The sequence below is a fragment of the Lissotriton vulgaris genome, chromosome 2_1, assembly GCF_964263255.1.
Source record: "Lissotriton vulgaris chromosome 2_1, aLisVul1.2, whole genome shotgun sequence".
NCBI lineage: Eukaryota > Metazoa > Chordata > Amphibia > Caudata > Salamandridae > Lissotriton > Lissotriton vulgaris.
The window spans coordinates 31,101,770-31,127,449 of NC_141687.1; the positions used below are offsets into that span (position 1 = coordinate 31,101,770).

At 46.4% G+C, this 25,680-nt stretch overlaps 1 protein-coding gene across 11 annotated transcripts in view; it reads right to left on the reverse strand.

The window, feature by feature from the left end:
* ATG9A (autophagy related 9A) overlaps nucleotides 1–25,680 on the reverse strand; it is a 302,329-nt gene that overhangs the window by 91,518 nt on the left and 185,131 nt on the right. For all 11 annotated transcript variants that reach the window (XR_015308324.1, XR_015308321.1, XR_015308320.1 and 8 more), the window contains 2 exons: nucleotides 13,509–13,738; nucleotides 9,385–9,502 (listed from right to left, as the gene is read on the reverse strand). Coding sequence is in view for 3 of the 11 variants with exons in the window: in XM_086954371.1 (XP_086810497.1) it covers nucleotides 9,385–9,502; nucleotides 13,509–13,738 (348 nt within the window). In the remaining 8 variants the exon portion in view is untranslated. The remainder of the gene's footprint in view (nucleotides 1–9,384; nucleotides 9,503–13,508; nucleotides 13,739–25,680) is intronic.

The window sequence follows — 25,680 nt, forward strand, 5'->3', positions numbered from 1 at the left end:
AAGAAAGCAAGCACGGTTACAGGCAACACCCAACACATGAACTTACTCTCTGGCAGAGAAGATGACGAACATTCAAACTACAGCAGCAGCAGAGAAAAACAGCATCAATCTCAATAGACACGCGCTCTAGAGAAGCCTCAGCAACACCCAAAGATGGAGGTCTGCGGTCTCTGCACTCCTTCATCCCTGCATTTGAAGACATGTGTTGTGGGTCACAAAATCCCTCTAGGTTCATTAATCACCAGTAAGGCAGATGCTTTTGTAATTCCCATGAATTTATGTTTTGTGATGCAACTGATCAGAGCAACAGTTTAATTTCAAAATGCAGAGCATGTCTCAACCAGTCAGTGTGTAAAAACACAGGCTCATTTCTGACTTAACCCTGTAGACAGGAGGTAAGTTGTCTCCTGATGGCAGTCAGAAGCCGTCGAATGTCAAACGATGGGTACCAGCCTCAGCTTCATGGACCAGTGAGTGAGAGGCTCTTGTTGCGCCACACAGGCTTCCCACTGGCTTGCTTCACTTTCAAAGTCATCAAACATCAATCACCTGTAAACCGTCATTTGACTCTAAAAATATCTGGAAGTGACAAATACCGAAGAAGCTTTCCAGTTAGAATCGAAAACATTCAAATCACAGCTGTGACTGACTCGTTTTCTGCGATCTCACCTTTAAGGTGGAACTAACTTAATGGAGCCACAGTGTCAAAAACAATGCCCAATTTTACACACAAAATGATTTATTTAAAATTAAATTTCCATGTCATCTGCTGCTTCTCATCCCTCTCCTCTCCTGTCCTTCATCCCTCCTGTTCGAAAGATGGAGATCAAACTACGTTTTCATTTTACTTTGCCCCAGTTCTCCCCCTTCCCTGTTCTTACACCTCTGCAGCATGAACTCAACTTTGAATTCTACTTCCCTTGTTTCAGTTTCATAAACTTTTATTCGATTACCACTTGTTTGTAATCATAAAAAGTACACATTAAAAACAATAACATAAATATAAAAATTGTAAGATACAGGTACGTCAGATTTAAAGTGGAAGTTTCATATCAGTCATAAGCTTGACGTATTTTGATACTAGCTTTTAAAAAGGTGACTATGCACTTCGCAACATGTGGCGAGTCCAATAGCTGCAAGAAGAGAAATGCAGGGTGACATAGTCTATGACCTGAGGATTGGAGAAGTGGGAGAATCCAAGATTTTCGTGGTGATTTATAATATTTGCAAAAGAAGATAATATGGATTGTTGTTTGTGAAGAGAATCCATCACATGGGCAGTTCATGAGAGTGCAAGACCAGTTTTGAACTTCGGGAAAGGAAACTAAACGGAAAAAGGTATTGAAACGAAATCTTGTCAGAAGGTATTTTTTGTGGTTAGACAGATAGTAAGTCAGATAGGGTTGCATGCCTTTAACAGTTTGCGTTGCACAAATTTGGTTGTTCGAAGTTTTTATAATCTCCATCTGGTTGCGCAGCTCTCTCAAATGGACCAAGCACATCTTTTTTAACTCTTTTCTGGAGATGTCTTCGACGCTAGGTGGGTCGTCAAAATAAGACCTGCGGCCAAGGTCATTGAAAAAGTTCCGCACATAGACCAACCAGGGGATCTTGCGCCAGTTGGTTAAGGCTATACAGTCCGTGATCAAAGATCGTGTCAGATGGCACTCAGGTTTGGACCATATGCGTTGCCACAGTAAAATTGGTTGGGAACGAATCGTATCTATAATATATTCCATACCAAGCTCATTGTGTGAAGCATAGTTCAGGGCGCTTTGTGGAAGGGCCAGCAGGTATTTGACAAAACCGTTCTCTGTTATCTGTATGGGGTCTATATGACCATACCCCCAAACGCCTGCACCATAGGTAGCCACACTATGGCATTTAGCATAGTAAATTTTCAGGAGTTCGGGTGGAGCGGGTTTGCCTAACTTTCTCGAAAATGAGACCAGCGCCGATGTTGCTCGCTGAAAGAGAAGATTTCTACTGGCCGTAGCCTGTCGCCTATTCAAGGAGTCATCCACAAGGATGCCCAAGTATGGGTAAACAGAGGTTTTTTCCAGTCTTGTATTGTCCACTATTATTGGTTTGGGATTCTTGACCTTAGGACCAATATGCATGGTAAATGTCTTTTTTATATTGATTTTCAGGCCAAGTGAACCCATAAAGCTGCAGTATTTGTTGAGTTGTTTTTGAAGTTGATTCAGCGTTCGGGCTAAGATGACTGAATCATCTGCATATAGCAGTGTCGGTATTGGACGATGATTTATCTGGGGTAGATCCTGGCTCCCTTCAAACATGGCCTGCTCTAGTCCATTGGTGTAAAGGTTGAACAGGAAGGGAGCCAGTACACAACCCTGTCTTACTCCCTTTACTATTGAGAAGGAGCGAGATAGCTCACCGTTGATGCCAAATCTGACACACCCTGTGGCGTCAGAATAGAGTTCCCGGAGGAAAACTATGAGGGGTGGATCCACTCCAAGATCACTGAGTATTGTCCAAAGTTTAGCGTGCTGAACACAATCAAATGCCGCGCTAAGATCTGCATATACGAGGAAGATGTTACCTCCTTTTGCGCCTACATACTTTCCAGTCAGGAGGGCGAGACCCAAGATTGTAAACGGTCCAGAAGCACTCGACCTGCAATTTTGCCCATGGAGTCCAGAAGGGAAATTGGCCTGTAACAGGCCGGATCGTTACGATCGACCTTTTTAAAGATGGGGAGCAGGATTGACGTTGACCATGACTGTAGCAGCCCAACAGATGTTACTGCTGCCAGAACCTGAGTAATTATTGGTGACCATAGTTCGGTGTTATGGAGAAAAATATCCATTGGGACTCCGTCAGGACCAGGAGCTTTGCCTGGTTTCGACGTCTTAAGTGCTTTGTTGACTTCCACGTGGTTGAAATAGATGTTTATCGGATAGATGTTCTTCTCCAACTTATGGGCTCCGCTGTGATCTGCTCCTAGTGTGTCTTGTTGAGAGTGACCAAAGATTTTAGAGAAATGCATGACCCAATCGTCTGCCGTGACTGCAACATCTAGATGCTGCCTCTTTGTAGTGTCGGCCAAAAAGGGGGATCTGATGACTTGCCAGAATAGAGCACTATCCTTACTTTGGCAGCTATTGTGAAGTTGGGCCCAGAGATTTTTCTTAATTTCTCTTCTACGATCCCGTCTGGCTATGTTATAGATTTTCCTTAGATTTGAGATTTCCACTAAGTTCCTCGTGGGTCTATGGAGGGCTTCCTTTAAACTCGAAAGGGCCTTTCGGCAGGCTGTATCAAACCACCTCGGAGAGGAGGGCTTATTGATCCTCGGTTTACCAGAGAGTTTCTTTCCAATTGTCTTCAAAATATTCTGGAAACTAGCCACGATTGTCTGGGGAGTGGAGTCTGATGATAGGCAGTCAAGTATTCGAGGTTTGGTTTTTCCAAGGACCCTCTCTGTTACTTCCACCGGGTCAACCTTGGCCCATTTGACTGTGTAGCCATTCAATTTGTTCATGGTTAATGAATTTTGTTTTAGGTGGCTCAAAGTGAAAGAGTGTGATTTAACCATTTTTGGCTTAACTCTTACGCTAATCGGAAAATGATCGCTGCTAGCATCTGTCCCTGTAAAAAAAGTTAGTCACTTGTCCCTTGAGAATCTGGGAAGACAGAATGAAATCTATAGTGGTTAAGAAGCCTCTACCATGGAAGGTTGGAGAAAAATCTTTTTGTGGTTCCACTAGATCATTTACAAAGTCCAGTTCTAGGGAAAATATGGACTCATTTAATTTGTTTCCACAAATAAAGTGAGCAAAGTGGGACAGAGGACTGCCATGTTCGTCTTGCAGACCGCAGTTTCCATTTTTATAATTGGGACATAATGGAAGATTAAAATCGCCACCCCAGATTATGTGTGCTAAATTGGGATGAAAATCATTTTGCAGGGATGCTAAAAAAGTGGTAATTTCAGTTAAAGTTATTAAACAATCCATTGTAACTGAATTATTGTAATAATTAATCAGAATATAAGTACATTCTTTAGTAAAATTTATTTGCAGGATTTGATAAGTCGGGAATTCCTTTAGCTTCCGAATGGATAAGAAAGGGAGAGTGTTGGCAGCATAAACCGCGAGACCCCCCTTTGGTCTACCCATGGCTCCCTGGATTGCTGGGATATGGAAAGTTCTATAACCCACAAGATGGTTTGGAGTGATAGACCATGTTTCCTGAAAACAAAGTATCTGATGTTCCCTTACTGTTTCTAGCCACGGCTGTAATGACAATTTGGAGCGCAGACCTGCGACATTCCAGTATATTATGGAGAGACTCAGGTTGTTTGGGTCAGATGGTAACTGGCAGGCTAAGGATTGGGGTGGAAAACGCTCTAATGGGATCGTGGTAGTTTCAGTAATAATACTCAGATCGTTAGGCTGATGGGAATTTGTGTCAGTAGCGCCCGTGGAAGTTACCAGGAATTTGGTCATCGTTTCATTTAAGGTGGCATTGCGAGATTCTGCGGTAGTCCCAGATTGGGAGTTAGTAATAATAGGCGAAATTAATTCTGCTTGAACCTGGGGTTTAGGCAGGTGTGACTGTGAACCGGAAATTAATGGGGCGACCGTGGTTTGTGAGGCCTGGATCTTACTTCTTATGGCCCTTAGCGGTCAATCTACCATTTCTAGGCAGTCATACCTATTTCTGGTTGGGAGACCCTGCCAGCCCTCCATTGGATAGTGGGATCTATCTTGTTGCCAGGGCTGGTTGTGCCAATCTCTATTCCTGTTTCTGTTCTCATAGCTATGGCTATATCCCACCTGGTTCCATTGTCCTTCCTGGGGATGCTGCCAGTTTGAAATGGGAAGGTATTGGTGTGTGTTCAGTGGGGGATAGAAGAAAGAAAGATGCTGGGCGTCAATTGTGCCCTTTTTTCCCCAGAGTTGGCCATGAGCAAATATGGTCCACGGTGCTTGGGTCCCTGCAATTTACTATAATACAGTCACCGTGGATCGATTTGTGTTCATCACCTATCCAGGTTACTCTACGGACTGTGGAGATGCCACCAGAATGGTAGGGCTCTAGTGGTCTATTTAGGCTTAACCACTACAGGACCTTAGTCTTGAGTGACCAGGCAGTTTCAACCATACCTTCGGTTAGTTCAGGAACACCTGTGAGAATAACCGTATAAGGGGTTGCCTCCGGAGGGAGGTGCACTGGGCGCCTTGATCTTGGTGCCTTTTTGGGTACCATCGAGGGTTGTGTGACCGTTGTGATTGTATCTGCTGTTGTACTTACAGGTTTTACAGTTTTTACAGGTCCTGTTCCTGATGGGGTTTGAGGCAAATCAGTAGATATTTTAGCCTTTTGCACACTAGGCGCTGGGTGTTGCTGTTTTGCTGATGGAACAGTATGCTTTGATTTTAAAGGGGGTGGGATGGTCATAGGAGACTGTTTAGTTCCTACACCGGGTTGTGATTGTTGGGGAACTTTTGTAAGGAGAGTAGGATTTCCCTTCCCTTGACTAGCTGGATGTGAACTCGACACAGTAAGGTGAGTGGGTGATAGAATTGCTATATCCATGTCTGATGCATTGGTCTCTTGATCTGTTGAATGTAAAGCAGTGTGCCTTCCCCTGTGTAAGAGTAACAGACGAGAACCTATAACATGGTCTCAGCAGCAGAGAAAATATCAACCAAAGCAGATCATAGCAACATAGAAACCTCTGAACACAACACTAACAGCAACAGAATTTGGTCAACACAATTACACAAATCTACATTACAGGAAGCTCGTAAGAGTTTTAATACAAGGCTCCAGAAACCAAGACAATATAGTCTAATCAAATCAGACAGTATCAACAATGGTACCCACTAAGAGTTAGCTAACATAAAACATAAGCAATAAAGGAACCCCTAAACAGAGTCACAGACTAATATAGCAATAAGGTGAACCCTAAGCTCCTCAACCGGATGTACCATGTTACAACGCATACTATTACAACTACCTACCGTTACAACGCGACCATTACAACGCATACCATTACAACGCATAGCGCTTTGAGGTGCTGGATAGTGGTAAGTATAATTTACTATTCTAACTCCAGTCCCCGTGGACCCTAGGGAAGGTGTTGGATAGTAAATTATACTTATTCCCTATCCTAGAGCGCCCCCCAGCGCAATGCGTTGTAATGGTATGCGTTGTAAAAGTCGCGTTGTAATGGTAGTGCAGAGTAACGAATGCGTTGTAACAGGTGTATACCCCTCAACCACAAGTCAACAGCAAAAAAGGACAAACCCCAAATTCAATGTAGAGATCTAGGCAACAAAGCAGCCTCCAAACACTCAGCCACAACAAACACAGATAACTGCCTAAACACCCAACATAGATCAGCAGACCCAACACACTCAACATGCAACAACAACAGACATCAGCAGCAAAGGCAACCTTCACTACTCAACCACAATAAAGGACAGGAGCAACAAAAAACACTTGCGCACTGAAAACCTACATATCAAAAACAAATGAAACAATCCACTTTAAAAGCCTATCAACAGACAAAGCTCTCCGTAGTCAATCATAGCAACAAAGGAGACTCTACACTGCTTGAGCTGGAATGACGCAAACAACTAAGGATCCTCTAGCCACTCAAATAAACAGGTACCTCCTCAAGTACTACAGCACAACAGACACTTCAATCGACAGGCACCAGAAACTGCACTACAAACAACCCACAGAACATATTAAGATAAAATGAGCCTCTAAAAACCTCAGTCACAAGAGGCACAACCAACAAAGAAATACTGTACAACTGACTCCAGTAGCAACAAAACCTCTCAAGACCTCAAAACCCTCCCAGCAACAAAAACCAGCAAGAAAGGAACAACAGCGACTTGCAACATAGAAGCTCTCAAAAGTAAACCTCTACAAATAAAAGCAGCAACGGAATGTCTTTCGGTGTGAACACAGTAGACACCCACCCAAAGGAAACGGGTATGCAGGCAGCCGGCTGCCCTAAACCAGAGAGGGCTCCTCCTTTGGTGTCATGTATTTCAATCCAGACAGTTGTTGTTTAACAGTATAGAATGTCATCTCTTCCAAGCACCAATTGGGTATTGAACTCAGAGTGCTTCCAGACCTAAATGTCATTCAGACCTTCTGGAGAGGCTGGTTCAGACGATGCAGAAAGAAGCAAATGAAAGGCCTGCCTAGATCCAACCATTACCAAAGTCAGCAGACAAGGAGACTCTCCTTCCCGTGTTAGAGTCTGGAGAATCACTAGCTGCGTCACCCTGGGGTCTCCTTTGGTGACTCGGTGGAAGAGTCGCAAGTTGCAGATATAGAGGTATCTCTTCCAGACCGGAAGAACCAATACAAATCCCTGAGGAGGAAGGTGCTTCTTTGAGGCTGAATTACACTAATAATCTGCTGAACAGATGAAGGAGGGTGAAACCGACAAGAGTGAACCCCATGTAAAGACTACCTTGGGCGCCTTTCTCCTGCAGACATTAGAGCGGTAGCTGACTCTTCCATTTGAAAGAGGCGCTGGGGGCACAACTGATTCAATGAAGGACCTATATAAATGCTGTTTTGTTAGTGAGCAAAAAGCTTGGGGGCCTTATGTGCGACAATTCCATTCTTAAACCAATTGCATACTGACATATTATAATAGGTCGATTTAAAAAAAAACTAACTGTAGTCACAATTCAATCTAACTGAACAAATGTTTACCGGGTAGCTGGTAAACTCCTCTCACTATGGTTGGATGCCATCTCGGGGACGGTGGCCTGCTGGGGCCAGTAGGCCACGTCTGTGATTGCATTTGAAATAAATTCGACTTAACTTTTTTTATTCACAAAGGGGGTAGGGTCCCACAGGGACCCCTTCCTATCTGTGCATGATAACACCTCCTTCGAGGTTTCAGTAAAATGTCAATGTTTTCAGACCAGGTTTTGGTCGCGAACCATTGCTACAAATCTTAACAAATATACATTTGGAAAGGAGGCTCTAACACGCCCCTTCCAAATATCAATTTGTTTTGGGTTTCTAAACCCATTTTGTGATTTGGTAATGTATTACTGAATCGGAAAATGGGCTCAGCATATAACAAAAAGCCAGTTTGGGACCTCAAAGCCTGTGCTTTAATAAATAAAAAGGCTTTACAACATAAAATGGCTACATTGGGTCTTAATTCATTCAGTAAACATATGTCAGGTAAAGAAGTGGAGTCCCCATGCAGTAAGGCTAAATCTGAAGGTAGGAAAAATCATGAATTGTAAAAGCTTTGCTAATGATAGTTTTAAAAGGTTTCATCGATTGATGCTGGAAATGTCTGAGGGGTTAAAACCTTCTTCAAAGTCCATCATAGGGACACGAATAGATGAGGTAGCAAAGTTATAGCAGAAGATATGCCATTATCTGTAAAGCACCCCTTTGGTTGAGAGGAAATATTTGAAAGTAGCCAAGAATAATACTTAGAAATCTTGACTCATTTGTCGTTTGCCCCATGTTAATATATGTTGCGTGCTCTACAAGAAGATTGGGTCGAGGTAAACTCTGGTATTTGGTGGTTTATAATCGGACAGTCACCCTCCACCCAGTAGTTGTTCTAGTGTGCGCGAGGCCCAGTCCCTGGCTGAGGGTGCACTGTACTGGTATTGGTGCAAGGACTGGGGAGGCGCCTAGACTCCCCTCCTACCCATTGTAAACTGCAGGGAGTACTCACAAGCGTGTGCAGCAAGAGGCTGAACATCTTAACGGGGCGCTGGAGGGTCCGGCAGCAGGGGGGGTGGTCCTGTCCTTGCACTAACATGAAGGTACCAGGGCTGTGTCCTGCGACAACGTCAAGGGTTACCATGCAGACCAGACCCTTCTTTAACTTTGACTGGAGTCTGATCCCACCATGAATGGAATTGGATCAAATGTTTGGTGACACACAGGTGGCATTGCGCTCTGGTATGCTGAGGGGTACTCTCGGGGGCCTCCTTCAGAGTTCTACAGTGCCAAGCCTGTGTCGCGTGCGGCATGAACCCCCAACCAGGTGGAAAGGAAGATAAAAAGCAGAAAAGACAAAGCATGAGAAATAAAAACCGAAAATACAGCGTAGGAGATTTCTGATTTTTGAAACCCTCTGAACCATAGAAGGCCCCCTATCCACACATGGTGGTCTCCCACACGAGGTGCTTGTCCCACGTGTGGTGGTCTCACACAAACCAGGTGGTCTCAGGCAAACAAGGTCACCCACACAAGGAGATTTCAGACATAGGAGGTGGTCTTACACACAAGGGGGGTCTCAGAGACATGATTTGGGCTCAGACACACAACGTGATTTCAGACACACAAGGTGGTCTCCTACATGAGGCATCTGGCCCCCAAAGTAGCAGCACATGAAAGACATACCTCGTGCATGTAGAGGGCGTGAAGGCTCATCTCAGTGGACGCATACTCTGACAGCACCAGGCTCTGTAACTGCCCCTCCCAGGCACTGCTTCCGGAACTCGCTGTCCTGACATCCATACTGCAGAGACAAGAAGTATTACTGGCAGGCTGCAACCCAAGGCACAGTGACTTCAGCGAGACCCGCACCCAGGACTTCAAGAGTCAGTCGACCACGTTACTGCCTTACAGAGTATGCAAATGTAAGGCGCCATCTGACCACTTCACTGCCTTAAAGAGCATGCAAAGGTAAGGCGCCATCTGACCATATTACTGCCTTATAGAGTATGCAAATGTAAGGCGCCATCTGACCACTTCACTGCCTTAAAGAGCATGCAAAGGTAAGGCGCCATCTGACCATATTACTGCCTTGGAGAGCATGCAAAGGTAAGGTGCCATCTGACCACTTTACTGCCTTACAGAGTATGCAAAGGTAAGGCGCCATCTGACCACTTTACTGCCTTAGCGAGCATGCAAAGGTAAGGCGCCATCTGACCACTTTACTACCTTAAGGAGCATGCAAAGGTAAGGCACCATCCGATAGCTTTACTGCCTTATAGAGCATGCAACGGTAAGGCACCATCTGACCACTTTACTGCCTTAGAGAGCATGCAAAGGTAAGGCGCCATCTGACCACTTTAATGCCTTACAGAGCATGCAAAGGTAAGGCGCCATCTGACCACTTTACTGCCTTAGACCATCTGACCATATTACTGCCTTAGAGAGCATGCAAAGGTAAGGCACCATCCGACCACTTTACTACCTTAGAGAGCATGCAAAGGTAAGGCGCCATCTGACCACTTTACTGCCTTAGAGAGCATGCAAAGGTAAGGCGCCATCTGACCACTTTACTAACTTAAGGAGCATGCAAAGGTAAGGCACCATCCGACCACTTTACTGCCTTGGAGAGAATGGAAAGGTAAGGCGCCATCTGACCACTTTACTGCCTTAGAGAGCATTCAAAGGTAAGGCGCCATCTGACCATATTACTGCCTTGGAGAGCATGCAAAGGTAAGGTGCCATCTGACCACTTTACTGCCTTACAGAGTATGCAAAGGTAAGGCGTCATCTGACCACTTTACTGCCTTAGAGAGCATGCAAAGGTAAGGCGCCATCTGACCACTTTACTGCCTTAGAGAGCATGCAAAAGTAAGGCGCCATCTGACCACTTTACTGCCTTAGCGAGCATGCAAAGGTAAGACGCCATCTGACCACTTTACTACCTTAAGGAGCATGCAAAGGTAAGGCACCATTCGATAGCTTTACTGCCTTAGAGAGCAGGCAAATGTAAGGCACCATCTGACCACTTTACTGCCTTAGAGAGCATGCAAAGGTAAGGCGCCATCTGACCACTTTAATGCCTTACAGAGCATGCAAAGGTAAGGCGCCATCTGACCACTTTACTGCCTTAGAGAGCATGCAAAGGTAAGGCACCATCTGACCATATTACTGCCTTAGAGAGCATGCAAAGGTAAGGCACCATCCGACCACTTCACTACCTTAGAGAGCCTGCAAAGGTAAGGCGCCATCTGACCACTTTACTGCCTTAGAGAGCATGCAAAGGTAAGGCCCCATCTGACCACTTTACTACCACAATACAAATGGAAACATATATAAAGTTAAAAAACATTGGAAGTGGCAGATTGGTACCAATTTGTATTGTGATTTATGCCATGTGATTTATACATTGCTGTTTTAAGTCTAGTTTGTTTAACTATACTTTTTTAAACGTACATATTAAATTTGTAAATGTGATATTGTTCATTTTAATCCTTAATAAATTGTTTACTTTACAAACATTCTGTAGCTTAATTCCCTTCCATTTATTATAATTTCTTTGATTGTCTCTTATGGTTGCCTAGATTGTTAAATATCAAATGACCATCTGACCACTTTACAGCCTTAGAGTGCATGCAAAGGTAAGGCGCCATCTGACCACTTTCAGATATCATTAGAGTGGTGATCAGAGCCTATCATTCAATACGTTCAATGGATGAGGCGTATGATAGTTCTTTGAGGAAAACTAAAAAATGGACCTTACACCTTGTGCAGTACATTAAAGGATAAAGAGTCTACTGCCTGGAGGCGTCTGTAGACGGTAGATTCTTTTGCATTCTCAGAAACAACATGGTCCTCTACACCCAGATGTAACTTGGAGCATCTGTACACGCTGCAGCATCTGATACCTTTGCACGCAGATGTAACTCTCAGTATCAGTTCACCCTAGGCACGCGGAGTAACTACGACACCGCATCCACTGCATACACTGAGACCAGTGGCCGGGCAGAGCACCGCCTAGGCATGCCCGGGGTCGCGGCAGGAACGCATCCACAAGCTTCACACACACACACACACACACACACAGGGCCAATAAAAGACCAAATTCAGCCAACCCACCAAGAGAGTGCGTTTCCTACATAAATGGGTCGCCTCTCTGAGTGGGAAGTAGCCCAATCTGGCAATACTGATGGCATGTTGCAGTTCCTACTTGCCCCACTATTCTGATTTCTCGCTTTTGCTCAATTTCAGCATTGCTAACGTCTACAAAGAAGTGCTGACTATGGACTTGGAATAGGAGGTAGAGTTTTTCCAAAACATATAGGAATGCATTTAGAGCCGTCATTATAATGATTTTCATTTCAACCCAGCGTTAGTGTGTTTATTCAGCAAGGAAACCAAGCAACAAAAAAAAACAATCACTAGACTTTCAAAAGTGACTATGTTAATTTAGTTTGATGCCACGCCCCCTGTGATCTGACCTGTTGGAAAAAAACTCAGTCAATTTTTTGGCAGCTTTTCTTTCAACAGAGGAAAGACCTTGAAGGGCATTTATTCTAGTCATAATTCTCAGGGATACTGATGATGACGCGGCAGTGGTGGCCACCAGTGGGGCATAAGTCTGAGTGCAGAGGCCACTGGCAATGACCTAGGTTCCTCCAGCCGGCTACAGAAAGATCTGATTGGATGCGTTGTACACCTGCCAAAATAACATTCTTTTTTTTTAATGACTATTATGTTTTACTTGTGGAAGCTGGCGTGCATTTTGTTGCTGCGCCTCACTTCCTCACTCCCTGGATTCTGCGTTCTCAGTTTCTCAACACTGGTGGCTTTCCGGTTTACCAATACCAGATACTAGTTAACAATGTTAGTGAGAGAAAACAGCCTAAACTACTACCCTGATCCCAGAGAAGTGTCTCTGTCTCTAGACCTAAAGTACTACAGTCTACAGCAGAAAAGGGTTTGCGTCTGATTTCAGGGGCCTCTAGTAATGCATGAAGGCACTGCAGCCTGCTAGAGAAAAGGTTTTGTGTCTTAATCCAGGGGTCTGCTGCAGAAAAGATGTATGCCTGAGCCTGGGGGCCTCTGGTACCTACTTAAGGTACTGCAGCCTCCTTCAGCAAGAATGAATGTCTGCTTGGAGGGATCTCTACGAACAAGCATCGGCAAAGCTGTCACGCTTTCAGCTATAAGTTTTCAGTTGCAAGGTTTCAGTTACAAGTCAGTCCGGTTGGTTTTGCCACAGCTTATTTGTCCTCCTATTTCTTCTGCTCAAGGTTGGATCTTTAGGAGCACATTATATACACACCCTTCAGAAGCTAATAGTGCAGGCACCGCTGCTGCAGACGTTATCTAGTACACGCGACGTCCACTTCCAGGTGCACTGCTTCATGGAATTCATTGAGGTTAGGGTCATGGCCACAAAGTGCGGCTCCTACAAATTCCAGCTTTAAGTGACACCATCAACTAGTGGGATTCAGTAGAAATGGGGCCGTGTTTAACAGTACATTAGCAGGCATAGATTGCATACTCATTTTTACTTACGTACTTGTAACAGGCAACAAGTTCTTCCCCTAGCCCGCTGCATTTCAACGAAATCTTCGTGTTGGTCCAGTGTTTTTATGTCGTGAGCCCTCTCCAAGAGCTTCCCTTGAAGTTAGAGTCCCTGTAGACTCTAAGTAGGGTGGAAAGGACATCTGAGCTTTTCGAGGGCATCCAGCATCCATCAAACACTACATAGGGCCCTACGACTGTGGGAGAGAGCTCTGACATCATAAACTGAGGGTTCATCATACACTTAGTTGGCTTACCTTGATCCCACCATTCCTCCAGGGGGTGGCGGCCGAGACCGTTCGTTCAGCACATCCGGAACCTGGAAGCCGCTCTGTCTCTGAAGACTAGACTGCTGCGGAGAGAGAGATCTTAGAGCAGAGGCCACTTCAGACACTGCGGAAACATGGCGGCCGACTGGCGCATCCCTTCCCACATGGGCGGCCAGTGATGAGGGGCCGGCAATGACATTGGCTATCAGGCTGTGCGGCTGCAAGGAAACAATTCAGGTTAACAGGATCTGGAAGAGAAGGAAGTCTCCTGAAATGTGTCCCTCCACTCCATGCAGAAGCAGCTGGTACTTTGGACTCTGAAGGAGCTCGCGACTCATAAAAGAGGCCCTCACATGCTGAAGGAGAGGAAGGGGACCCAGACACCCTGCATAGGAAACAGTTTAAGCGCACTCACATACAACATTAGCAAAGTCTATCTAGTGAATGAAGAGAATAAGGCTGTCACATAATTAACTACTAGATAACATGTAACATCATTTGCAGAATTGGGCGTTTCAAAGACAATGCTGGCCTGTCAGGGACCGTACAAATGATGCCGGGCCCTCAGGTGCCACTTCAGGCAGAAAAAAACACCATATGCAGGTTTTTTCCCCCACTTTCCATAAATATTGTATTTATTGTAACAGTGATGGATAGAAGCACATGCGCAGCCAATGTCTAGGGGGGAAGATTCTTCAAAAGAGAAACAAGAGATCCAGTTCAATTATTGAGAGTCAAAACTGAGAGCGAGAGAGAGAGAGAGAGAGAGAGAATAAGAGCCACGCAAACGAGGTGGGGGAAGAGGAGGATGGGGGAATGTGGAATGCACCTTAAGTGTGAAGTAAGGAGTGAAATGTGTGTGCTGGGGGTGGAGGAGCGATAGTGTACGCTAAAACTATCTCACTTGGGAAAGAAGACTTTTCGCCAGTAGAAATGTGTGGTTCTTTGGTTGCTTATGAAGGGCATGCTAAGAACTGCTGTGTTCAGAGAGGGTGAAGCTTGTAATATATGTTTTCTTTTCCCAGCTCATCTTATGCTACGTCCACTTGCAGTCACTGGAGAGATCAGTTCAGTTTCACAGTCTGCAGATTTCCAATTCCATTTACCTAGATGGTTAAACCTCAATCTTTACTCTGATCAGAGGGATACGATCGTTTGTTAGAGCTCTAAGAGAGTTAAAACACACGTCTAGGGTCTACATTTTATGGTCAATAGTTTAGGCCTTTGTCATCTCCTTCCTGGAGACAACAATCTCAATATTGGTGGGCCTTCTTTCTTCAACACTCGTCACACTAAAGGATGATCTGTGTGCCGGCGCACTGGTTGTTCTGGGATCCAGATGTTTTAAGGGTATGGCTCACCTCTTATGATCTGTGTGCCACAGCACTGGGTATACTAGGATCCCCGTATTTTTAATGTATCTTAGAGGCCCTCGGGATTCTAGGCAGCCCATATAAAAACAAAACAACTGATTGGTTGCAACTTATTCTACCTTGCTTATTAAAAGGATAATGTTACTTACGCAGTAAGCATCTGTTCTTGGCATGTAGAGCTGCAGATTCACATACTTCGCATACTCCTGCCATCTAGTGCTGGGTCCGGATGTTTGCAAGTTGTTTTTCCTCGAAGAAGTCTTTCCTGTCACAAGGTAGATGACTCCTCCTTTCGGTGAAAGTGTGCATGGGCATCAACTCCATTGTTAGATTGCTTTCATGCAGAGGGTGAGAATGGAGTTACTAAGTAAAGAATAGAGATTTCCATGTGTATGCATATAGAGTAAGAGAGAGAACTGCCACAGGTACGGGCACCCGGCGAGGCGGGTCGCTGCATATGAATCTACAGCTCTACATGCCAAGAACAGATGCATACTGGGTAAGTAACATTATCCTTTCGAGGCATGTGAGCTGTAGCTCACATGCTTTGCATAGATTATAAATCAGTATTCTCCAAAAGTGGTGGCTAACATGTAGCTGTTGGAGTTGTCTGAAATAAGTACTGCTTGGACCACATTAGCTTGTTGTCTCGCAATACACATCTATACAATAGTGCTTGGTGAATGTGTGCAGAGTAGACCATGTTGCAGCCTTACAAATGCTAACTATGGGAATGTTTCCTAAGAAAGCCATAGTAGCCCCTATTTTGTAAGTGGAATGCACTCTCGTGGGCATTGTTAACGTTCTTTTTGATTTTGCATAACAATCCATCTGGCAATACCTGACTTGGATATAAGATTGCCCTTGTGTGGTGGTGCAAAAGCAACGAAAAGTTTAGTCTTACGAAATGATTTTGTTCTTTCAATTTAATATAAAAGGGCTCTTCTGACATCTAAGGTGAGTATAGCTCGTTCTGCCACAGAATCAGGTTGAGGAAAGAATACCAGTAATTCAACTGACTGATTGATGTTGAAGGCAGATAGTACCTTAGGTAGAAATGTGGAATTAGTACAAAGAAATACTTTATCTCTGTGAATTTGGAAAAAGAGTTCTTCTATACTTAGGGTCTGAAGTTCACCCACTCTCCCCAGTGAAGTGATTGCAATGAGGAAAGCAGTATTCTAGGAGAGAAACTGTGGCTCACATTTATGCATGGGTTCAAAGGGTGGGCCCATTAATCTTGTGAGAACTATGTTAAGATTCAACACTATAGCATGTGGAAGTCTTGGTGGTATTACTCTTTTGAGTCCTTCCATGAAAGCTTTGATTACTGGCACTCTGAAAAGCGATAAATGTATCCTATTTTGTAGATGCACAGCCATTGCAGTGAGATGGAGTCGGACAGAAATGTAAGCTAATCCTGACTGCTGCAAGTGTAACAGGTAACAAATGATATGTTGTATTGAAGCATCATGAGGATGGATGTTGTTGTTATTGTAATAGATAACAAAACGTTTCCATTTGGCTGCATAACAGGTTCTTTAAGTAGGCCTTCTGGCCTCTTAATGATGTTCATACAGTCCAGTGGAAGATTCAGATAACCAAACTCAATGATCTCAGGAGCCAGATCGCGGGGTTCAGTTCTTTGGGATCTGGGTGTCTGATTTCTATGGCTCTGTGTGAGGAGACTGGATGTGAGGTGCAGCTTTTGATGTGGAACTAGTGACAGCTCCAACAGGGTGGTTGTGAGAAGTTGGCCTGATATACGATGTTTCCAATTCTGGAACCACCTTGTATCAGTCCAAACAATCCCTTATGGTGTCTGGTTGTAAGTCAACCTTTTTAGCAAGCTATCTTAATGGTAGCATAGACTAAGCAGCCTTAAAGGCTAAACTCAAGAGGTCGTGTTAAGCGAGCTGTTTTACCAATCACAATCCTGTAATATCAAATGAAAGGACACCACACAAGTATATATTATAAAAACATATATGTTTATTACTAAAAATAATCCCCAGTACTCTTTATGAGCAAAGGGGCACAAGCGTCAAATCAAAAGCACAGTATAACATACAAAGTTGCACAATTATGGATGAGGGCGGGTGGCCACTTAAACCATATATTAAAAAAGTGGTATAAGAGATACCAATCGAACAGTGGTTAGGCCTAGGGCCTAGGGAATCGCTGGGAGCAGTCTGGACAAGCAATGCTGAAGTCGGGAAAATCCCGCGGGATTCGGGTGCAGCGCTTAAAGCACACGCATGCACCAATGTTAAGTCAATGGTGCGTAAAAGTTACACAAATAGAGTTTAAGGACACTTCCGCTGAACCTAGAAGGACAAAACTTTAGACACAGGCCGTAGAGGTGTGTACCAGTGTGGGAACACCGGCGTTGCAATGTTACCTCACCCACAGGGAGCGGGTGCATAGGGTCGAAATGGCGTCGGGTTTCGTCCCGCAGGTTCTTGGTGCTTGAAGCTGAAGATGCTGCAGGCGATGTGTAGGAGAAGTGTCCGGTGTGATCCAAGGGTGGATCAGAGTAGAAAAGTACCTGAAAGCAGAGGGGACAGAGTCTGGGTCACTCAGCAGTGACCAGGGTGGAACCAGGACGGAACCAGGCAATGTCGGACGCAATCAGGTGGTTGTCGAGGAGCTTCTCACCGCTGCCACGTGGGCTCTGGGGCATCTGCAACGTCCAGGAGCGGGTCATGAGCTGTCCCACACAGGCTATCAACGTCGGCGCTGTCTGCTTCAAGATCGGAGTCAACAACACTTGGCAAGAGCAATCCACGCGGGATTGGGAGATTGCTTCTCACTCAGACCAGGAGGGTCAGAGCCGGGGCTCCTTTTCAGAGGAGCTGGTGCAAGTCTGGAGCAACCAGAATCGCAAGTCGGTTTTAGGTTTTCGTCGGCACAGGGACCACAAGCCAGCTGGCAAGTGACCGGGCCAACGCGTAGAGCCAAAGAAAGCAGAAGGGCCCCACGCAGCACTCGTCGAGTGTAGAGGGGTGAGCTTCTCAAACCCCGGTGTACAGCTTTGAGGGTCACTCGTGGGCTGCACGGTCAGCGTCTCGTGGTCTTTACAAGATCGCGTGCCCCACGCTTCCGGTCGCCTCCACGGGTCTCAGCTCGGCAGGGACTGTGGATCGGGCTGGCAAGCTTGATCTCGTCGATCTCTGTCGCTCGAGTTCCGGCGGGAACTGCAACAAAGCAGACGTCGAGGTGCTGGATGGTGCCTGTTTGCACAGGGTGGTCACTCCTTGACCACAAGGGAGATTTTTCAGTCTTCTACATCGAGTAGGACGTCGAAGGGTCCAGAGTTTAGTTTCTTATGTTTCATCAAGATAATCTGAGTGCGTTGGCACTGTTCCCATTCTTATACCAATCTAGGGGGCTGGATTACCTACTAGGTCCCCTCCTATGGGTGGGACCCAGGAAGGGGGTGGATACACCCCTTTCCTTTGATCCAGGCCGCGCTGGGACAGAGGCTGGTGTGCCCCAGAACCGGTTTGGCTGGATTATGCAAGGGGCAGCCTTGTGCTCCCCAGGCAGTGCCTGGTTTCTTTCAAACCTCCATGCTACAATCCACGATCTCCTGTCTGGGGTGGTGTGACACCTCCCTGTGACAGGAAAGCCTTTGTCCAGGCCTCCTGTGCTGAGTTTCGGTCGGTAGCAGGAGGTCAGACTTGTGTCTGTGGCAGAAGCATCCATTTTGTGGATCTGAGGCTCTTTTAAAATCAACCGCGTTTTAGCAAAGTAACATGTTGTCTCCCTCTAGAGGGGTGGAATGCTACCCCCGTCGCCAGAACTGGCGAGGGGGTAGTATTCCAAACCGTATGACACCTTACACGACATGTTTTGATAAAGCCAAACCAAAGTTAACATATAATTGCAAGGATTATAATGCACTTAATAGTATATGGTATGGCATTATCCCGGAACAGCTTAGGGAATTGGTCCCGACAGCTGCTGACAGGCTCAGCTCATGCTAGAGCACCATCTCACATAAAACCAAGCACTCTGCCTCCAGGTTTGTTAAGGCCTGCCATAGGAGTGACTGATAGGTATATATGTGTCCAGTTAGATTTAGATATAGGTATACTATATCTAAGCAAGGGGTGATTACACCACCTTGCCCCAGCTGAGTGATCAGCCAGTTGTGTCAATTTTAGATAGCCAGCCAGGGGTGGCAAAAGATATGCTGCAGCCCCTGGTAGGCCTTGGATGCACCTATGCCCTGGGCACCTAAAGTGCTCTGTACAGAGGCTGATAAGGTGAACCATGCCAATCTAGTTATGCACCTAGGGTACATGGAATCCATTTTACAGAGAGAGCAGATAGCCTGGGGCCCTGATTAGCAGGGAACCAGGCCAACTAAGTCGAAAACCAGCTAAACACAAGGCAAAAAATCTGGGTTAACCATAGTCAGGTAGCCACCTTTCTACAGTGGTGAACCATGGTTGACGGCCTATGTGGGAGCTACTAGGATCAGTGTGACGGATATTTGCCTGAGTTTCCAAACCACTAATGGAATGAGTGAGAGAGGCGGAAAAGCGTAGGGAAATATTCCTGGCCAGTTCATCCATAGTGCATTGCCTTTGGAGAGCGGGTGTGGGTATCGGAAGGCGAAGTTTGGGCGTTTTGGTGTGTAGCAAAGAGATCTATTTGAGGAACTCCCAACTTTGATTGTAAGGGAGGAGAACTTGAGGCTGAAGTTCCCATTCGTGTATTTGATGCCTCTGTCTGCTGAGGAGATCAGCAATCTAATTGCTCATTCCCGGAAGGTGTTCCGCTAGGAGATAGATTTTGTGGTGAATGGCCCACCTCCAAATGTCTTGGGCCAAGTGTGACAGTGAGAGTGTCTCCCCCCTGTTTTTGTATGTAATACAGAGCTGTCATGTTGTCACTATGAACTAGGACAGCCGACCAGCCGACATCCGACCAGGTGAGTCTGAAATGCTTTGATCGCTGGAAAGACTGCAAGCAGCTCTATATGGTTTATGTGGAGATATGTTTGCTATTGACTACACAGGCCGTGCACTGTGTGGTGCTGAAGATGAGCCCTCCAGCCAGTGAGGGACGCGTCTGTGGAACTGGATCTATGAAGGGCCGTCCCTTTGCTAAAAATGTTTTGTTCCACCACTGCAGAGAGCGATGAGTACGGCTGCTTACCAACACTAGATCGGTTAACAGACCCTGCGATTGGTTCCACAGACTTGCTGAAAATTTTTGTAGGGGACGCATGGGAAGCCTGGCATGGGGAACTATCATGATGCAAGATGCCATCGTTCCCAGCAGTTGCATACACACCGGAGCTGGAAGCGAGTGATTGGACTGAAACTGGAGAACGAGTGCCAGAATGTTGCAAATTCTGGCTGCATTGGGAAAGGCCAGAGCCTTTTGAGTATCTAAAGTGGCTCCTAGGTAACTTTGAGTTTTGGAAGGTTGGAGATGCGATTTTAACACATTAACTGTGAACCTCAGTTGGTGCAGTACCTGTAGTGTCCTGTGAGTATGTTGGAGCCACTTTGGATACCTACTGTCTTCGATAAGACAGTCGTCCAAGTAGGGGAAAACATGAATGTGTTGTCTTCGTAGATGAGCAGCGACTATTGCCAGACACTTTGTAAAGACTCTGGGAGCAGCGGTGACTACGAAAGGGAGTACCTTGAACTGGTAATGTTGGCCTCTCTACTACAAATCTGAGAAATTTGCGATGAGCGGGATGTATTGGAATATGAAAATAGGCAACCTTTAACCCCTTCCTGTGCTGATGACGGCTCCTGGCCGTCATGACAGCACCCGCGATTGGAATGTGCCATACAGGCGCAGATTCGCGGCCGCGTCAAGGGGTTAAGTCTAGAGTAGAGAGAAAGAAGCCCTATTGCAGGAACTTGTGTGTTGGCTATGCATATCAGGCCATCGTACCCGACAGTTGTAAAGCGCTTCCTTCCATCGGAAAGCCTTACACGCAGCGCAGTTCGGTTCGCTGTGCTCAAGAGATTAGCACAGGTTGAACAGTTCACCGGAGAAACGGTGTCGAACCGGAGCACAGCAATTCACGTCCGAATCCGATGGCGGAAAAAACAATGTAACAATGGAGTCAATGCCCATGCGCACTATCACCGAAAGTCGGAGTCACCAACCTTGTGACTGGAAAGATTTTTTCGAAGAAAAACAACATTCGGAATCAACACTAGAATGCAGGAGTATGCAAAGCATGTGATCTACAGCTCACATGCCTCGAACCTTTACGAATATGCTACTTACCAGTATGCATCTGTTCTTGGCATGTAGGGCTGCTGACATTCATATCTGTGCATAGAATGTATAGCAGTCTCTCCCTCAGCGGTGGCTACCTGTGCCAGCTACAGCAGTCTGAAACGAATATGCTACTTACCAGTATGCATCATTCTTGGCATGTAGGGCTGCTGACATTCATATCTGTGCATAGATCGCCGCCTAGTGTTGGGTCTGGATGATTGCACATTGTTGTCCTGGAAGAGTCTTCGAAGTATCACGAGATAGGTGGCTCCTCCCCTGGACTACAGTGCGCATGGGCATCGACTCCATCCTCAGATTGTTTTTAGCCATTGTGGCAAAGATGGAGTGAAACTCTGTGAATGATGACCATGCTAGAAGTACTTGTGAGTGCTGCAGCCGCTACAGGCGCCAGGGAGGAGGGCGGACGATATGAATGTCAGCAGCCCTACATGCCAAGAACAGATGCATACTGGTAAGTAGCACATTCGGTTCGAGGCATGTGGGCTGCTGAATTCATATCTGTGCATAGAATACATAGCATTCCCTCCATTAATGGCAGCCGCCCGTGCCAGCTGCAGCAGTTTGGAAAAGTGTTTTAAGAACAGCCTGCCCTACAGCTGCCTGCTGTTTGGAGTGCACATCCACACAGTAGTGTTTTGTAAATGTATGTGTGGTAGACCATGTGGCTGCTCTGCATATGTCTTCCAAAGGAATATTTTCAAGGAAAGCCATAGAGGCCCTCAACTTCCGGGTGGAGTGGGCCCGCGGGGTAATCGTTAGAGTGCGCTTGGCTTTCTGATAGCAGATCTGAATACACTTAACGATGCACCTGGCTATACCAGCCTTGGAAATGGGGTTGCCTTAGTGTTGTGGCGAAAAGGCAACAAATAATTGCTTCATCTTCCGAAAATCTTTGGTCCTATCAATGTAGTACATCAAGGCTCTTTTAACGTCAAGCGTGTGGAGCATTCTCTCCGCAACCGACTCAGGATTTTGGAAGAACACAGGTAGTTCTATAGTCTGGTTTATATGGAACTGAGAAACCACCTTAGGAAGGAACTTAGGGTTAGTGCGAAGCACCACCCTGTTGGAATGAATCTGTAGAAATGGCTCTTGGATAGTTAGTGCCTGGAGTTCACTAACTCGTCGTAGTGACGTAATCGCTATTAGGAAAGCCACTTTCCATGTCAAGAACTGAATCTCGCATGAATGCAGAGGCTCGAAAGGGGGACCCATCAGTCTCATGAGGACCACATTTAGGTTCCATTCCGGAGCTGGTGGGGTCCGTGGAGGAATGACTCGTTTGAGTCCTTCTAGAAAGGCTTTGATGGCAGGCACTCTGAAAAGGGAGAGGTGCTGCCTGTTTTGGAGATAAGCCGCCATTGCGGATAAATGTATACGAATGGAAGCATAGGCCAGATTACATTTGTATAGATGTAAGAGATAACAAATGATGTTTCGAATAGAAGCGTCTAGCGGGTTGATGTTGTGGTCTGCACAATAAATGACAAACCGCTTCCATTTCGCCGCATAGCATGCTCTGGTGGTGGGCTTCCTTGCCTCCCGGATGATGTCCATACAGTCAGGAGGTAAGTTGAGGTAGCCAAACTCTAAGACCTCAGGAGCCAGATCACCAGGTTGAGCTGTTGCGGATCTGGATGCTGAATGTCGCCATGGCTCTGCGTCAAAAGCTTGGGTGTGAGGCGCAGCCTTAGATGCGGTACCACGGATAGTTCCAGAAAGGTGGTGTACCATGGTTGGCGTGCCCACGTTGGAGCAACTAGGATGAGAGTCATCGAGTGTTGCTTCAGCTTGCGTGCCACCAGCGGTATTAGAGGTGCTGGGGGAAAAGCGTACGCAAATTTGCCTGACCAGTTCATTCATATCGCATTGCCCTGCGACTGTGGGTGTGGGAACCTGATGGCAAAGCTTCGGCATTTGGCGTTTTCCTTTGTGGCAAACAGGTCTATCTCTGGATGACCCCACTTTTGGAAGTACGGGTGGAGTACAGATGAATGTATCTCCCACTCGTGCATTTGGTGGCTGTACTTGCTGAGCAGGTCCGCCATCTGATTGTCCTTGCCCGGGAGGTGTTCCGCCATGAGGAAGATATTCCTTTGAATGGCCCAATTCCACATGCTCTGAGCCAGATGAGACAACTGTGGAGAGTGTGTACCTCCCTGCTTCTGGATGTAGTACATGGTTGTCATGTTGTCCGTCCGGATCAACACGACCTTGTTGCACAGATGTACTTTGAATGCTTTCATCGCCATGAAGATAGCCATCAGTTCTAGAACGTTGATGTGCATCTTCCTCTGCTGTGCCGTCCATAGTCCCTGCACAGTGTAGTGGAGTACATGAGCTCCCCAACCCTGGAGAGATGCGTCCGTCGTCAGAATGATCTGTGGCACAGGCTCCTGGAACGGTTGTCCCTTGCAAAGGTTTTGTGGATTCCACCAATGCAGAGAGCTGTATGCACGACCGGTTACCAACACTAGGTCTTTCAACTGTCCATGAGCCTGAGTCCACTGACGTGCTAAGCACTCCTGAAGCGGACGCATATGTAGTCTCGCGTGTGGGACTATGAAGATGCAGGAGGCCATCATGCCTATCAACTGCATGAACACTCGTGCTGGAAGCGAGTGTTGAGGTCTGAATTTCTGTATCAGCGATTGAATGCTGCTGACCCTCACTGAATTTGGCTGTGCTTTGGCTGCCAGAGTGTTTATCGTCGCACCCAGATACTGCCGTATGTGGGCGGGCTGCAGGTGGGACTTTGGGTAATTCAGTGAGAATCCCAGATCGTGAAGAAGGTGAATGGTGTGGGACATGTGGGCGGCACACTGCTGGGCCGACTTTGCTTGGATTAGCCAGCCGTCCAGATAAGGGTAGACGTGAATGTTCTATCAACTGCATGAACACTCGTGCTGGAAGCGAGTGTTGAGGTCTGAATTTCTGTATCAGCGATTGAATGCTGCTGACCCTCACTGAATTTGGCTGTGCTTTGGCTGCCAGAGTGTTTATCGTCGCACCCAGATACTGCCGTATGTGGGCGGGTTGCAGGTGGGACTTGGGGTAATTCAGTGAGAATCCCAGATCGTGAAGAAGGTGAATGGTGTGGGACATGTGGGCGGCACACTGCTGGGCCGACTTTGCTTGGATTAGCCAGCCGTCCAGATAAGGGTAGACGTGAATGTTCTGTCTCCATAGGTGTGCCGCCACTGTCGCTAGGCACTTTGTAAACACCCTGGGTACCGTGGTGACTCCGAAAGGTAGAACTTTGAACTGTTAATGTTGATTTTGGATGGTGAACTTGAGGTATTTTCTGTGTGACGGGTGCAGCGGATTATGAAAATACGCATCCTTCAGATCTAATGTTGCGAGAAAATCTCCCTGACTGAGCAATGGCAGGACTTGCGGCAGTGTTAGCATGTGAAAGTGCTCTGACAAAATGTACTGATTGAGGGGTCTGAGGTCCACTATGGGTCTGAGGGACCCGTCCTTTTTTGGGATTAAGAAGTACAGTGAGTACACTCCTGTACCGCTTTCTTCCGCAGGCACGAGCTCGATTGCCCCTTTTTGCAGCATGACGAGTACCTCCTGCTGCAATAAGTGCAAATGCTCGGCGGACATAGGACGTTGTCTTGGGGGTATGTTGGGTGGAGTAGATGTTAACTCCAGTCAATAACCGTACTGGATAAGCTGTGTGACCCACCAGTCTGTGGTGATGGACTTCCAGACTGGCAGGAACTGTTGAAGTCTCCCCCCGACAGGTGTTGCGTGGTCGGGGGCAGTGACAAGGCGTCACTGTTTGTTAGTGGCGGAGGACCTGGAGTTGTTGTTTCCACGACCTCTGCCCTTGGCGCTGTTTCCATGATATCCACCTCTACTTTGTTTGGTGTATGTGGTTTGCGCACCACCTTTATAGTACTGTGTGTTCTGGGACAGCTGGCCTCTGGAAACACCTCTATTGCTTGAGCAACGAAAAGAACCACCCCTGAACTGCTGCGACTGGAGAGCCCCCATAGACTTTGCAGTCTCAGTGTCTTTCTTGATCTTCTCCAAGGTGGTGTCCACCTCTGGGCCAAATAGATGATCAGGGTTTACTGTCTGATTTAGAATGGTGGTCTGTATCTCTGGGTGGAACCCGGAGATTCTGAGCCAGGCATGTCGCCTCAACATGACACTCGTGTTAACAGCTCTGGCCGCGGTGTCTGCTGCGTCCAGTGCACATTTGATAGAAGCATTTGATATGAGCTTCCCTTCCTGGATGAGCATCTCAGCTGCCTCTATATATTCATCTGGCAGGTGCTGTAAGAGGGTCTCAAGTGTGTCGTAATGGGCCCTGTCATACCTGGCTAAGAGTGCCTGAGTGTTTGAAATGCGCCAGATATTGGCCGCTTGAGCTGCTACCCTTTTCCCTGATGCCTCAAACACCTTAGATTCCTTATCTGGGGGAGGGGCATCACCCGTTGTTTGTGAATTAGCCCTCTTCCGGGCATTAGAAACAACAAGAGAGTCCAACT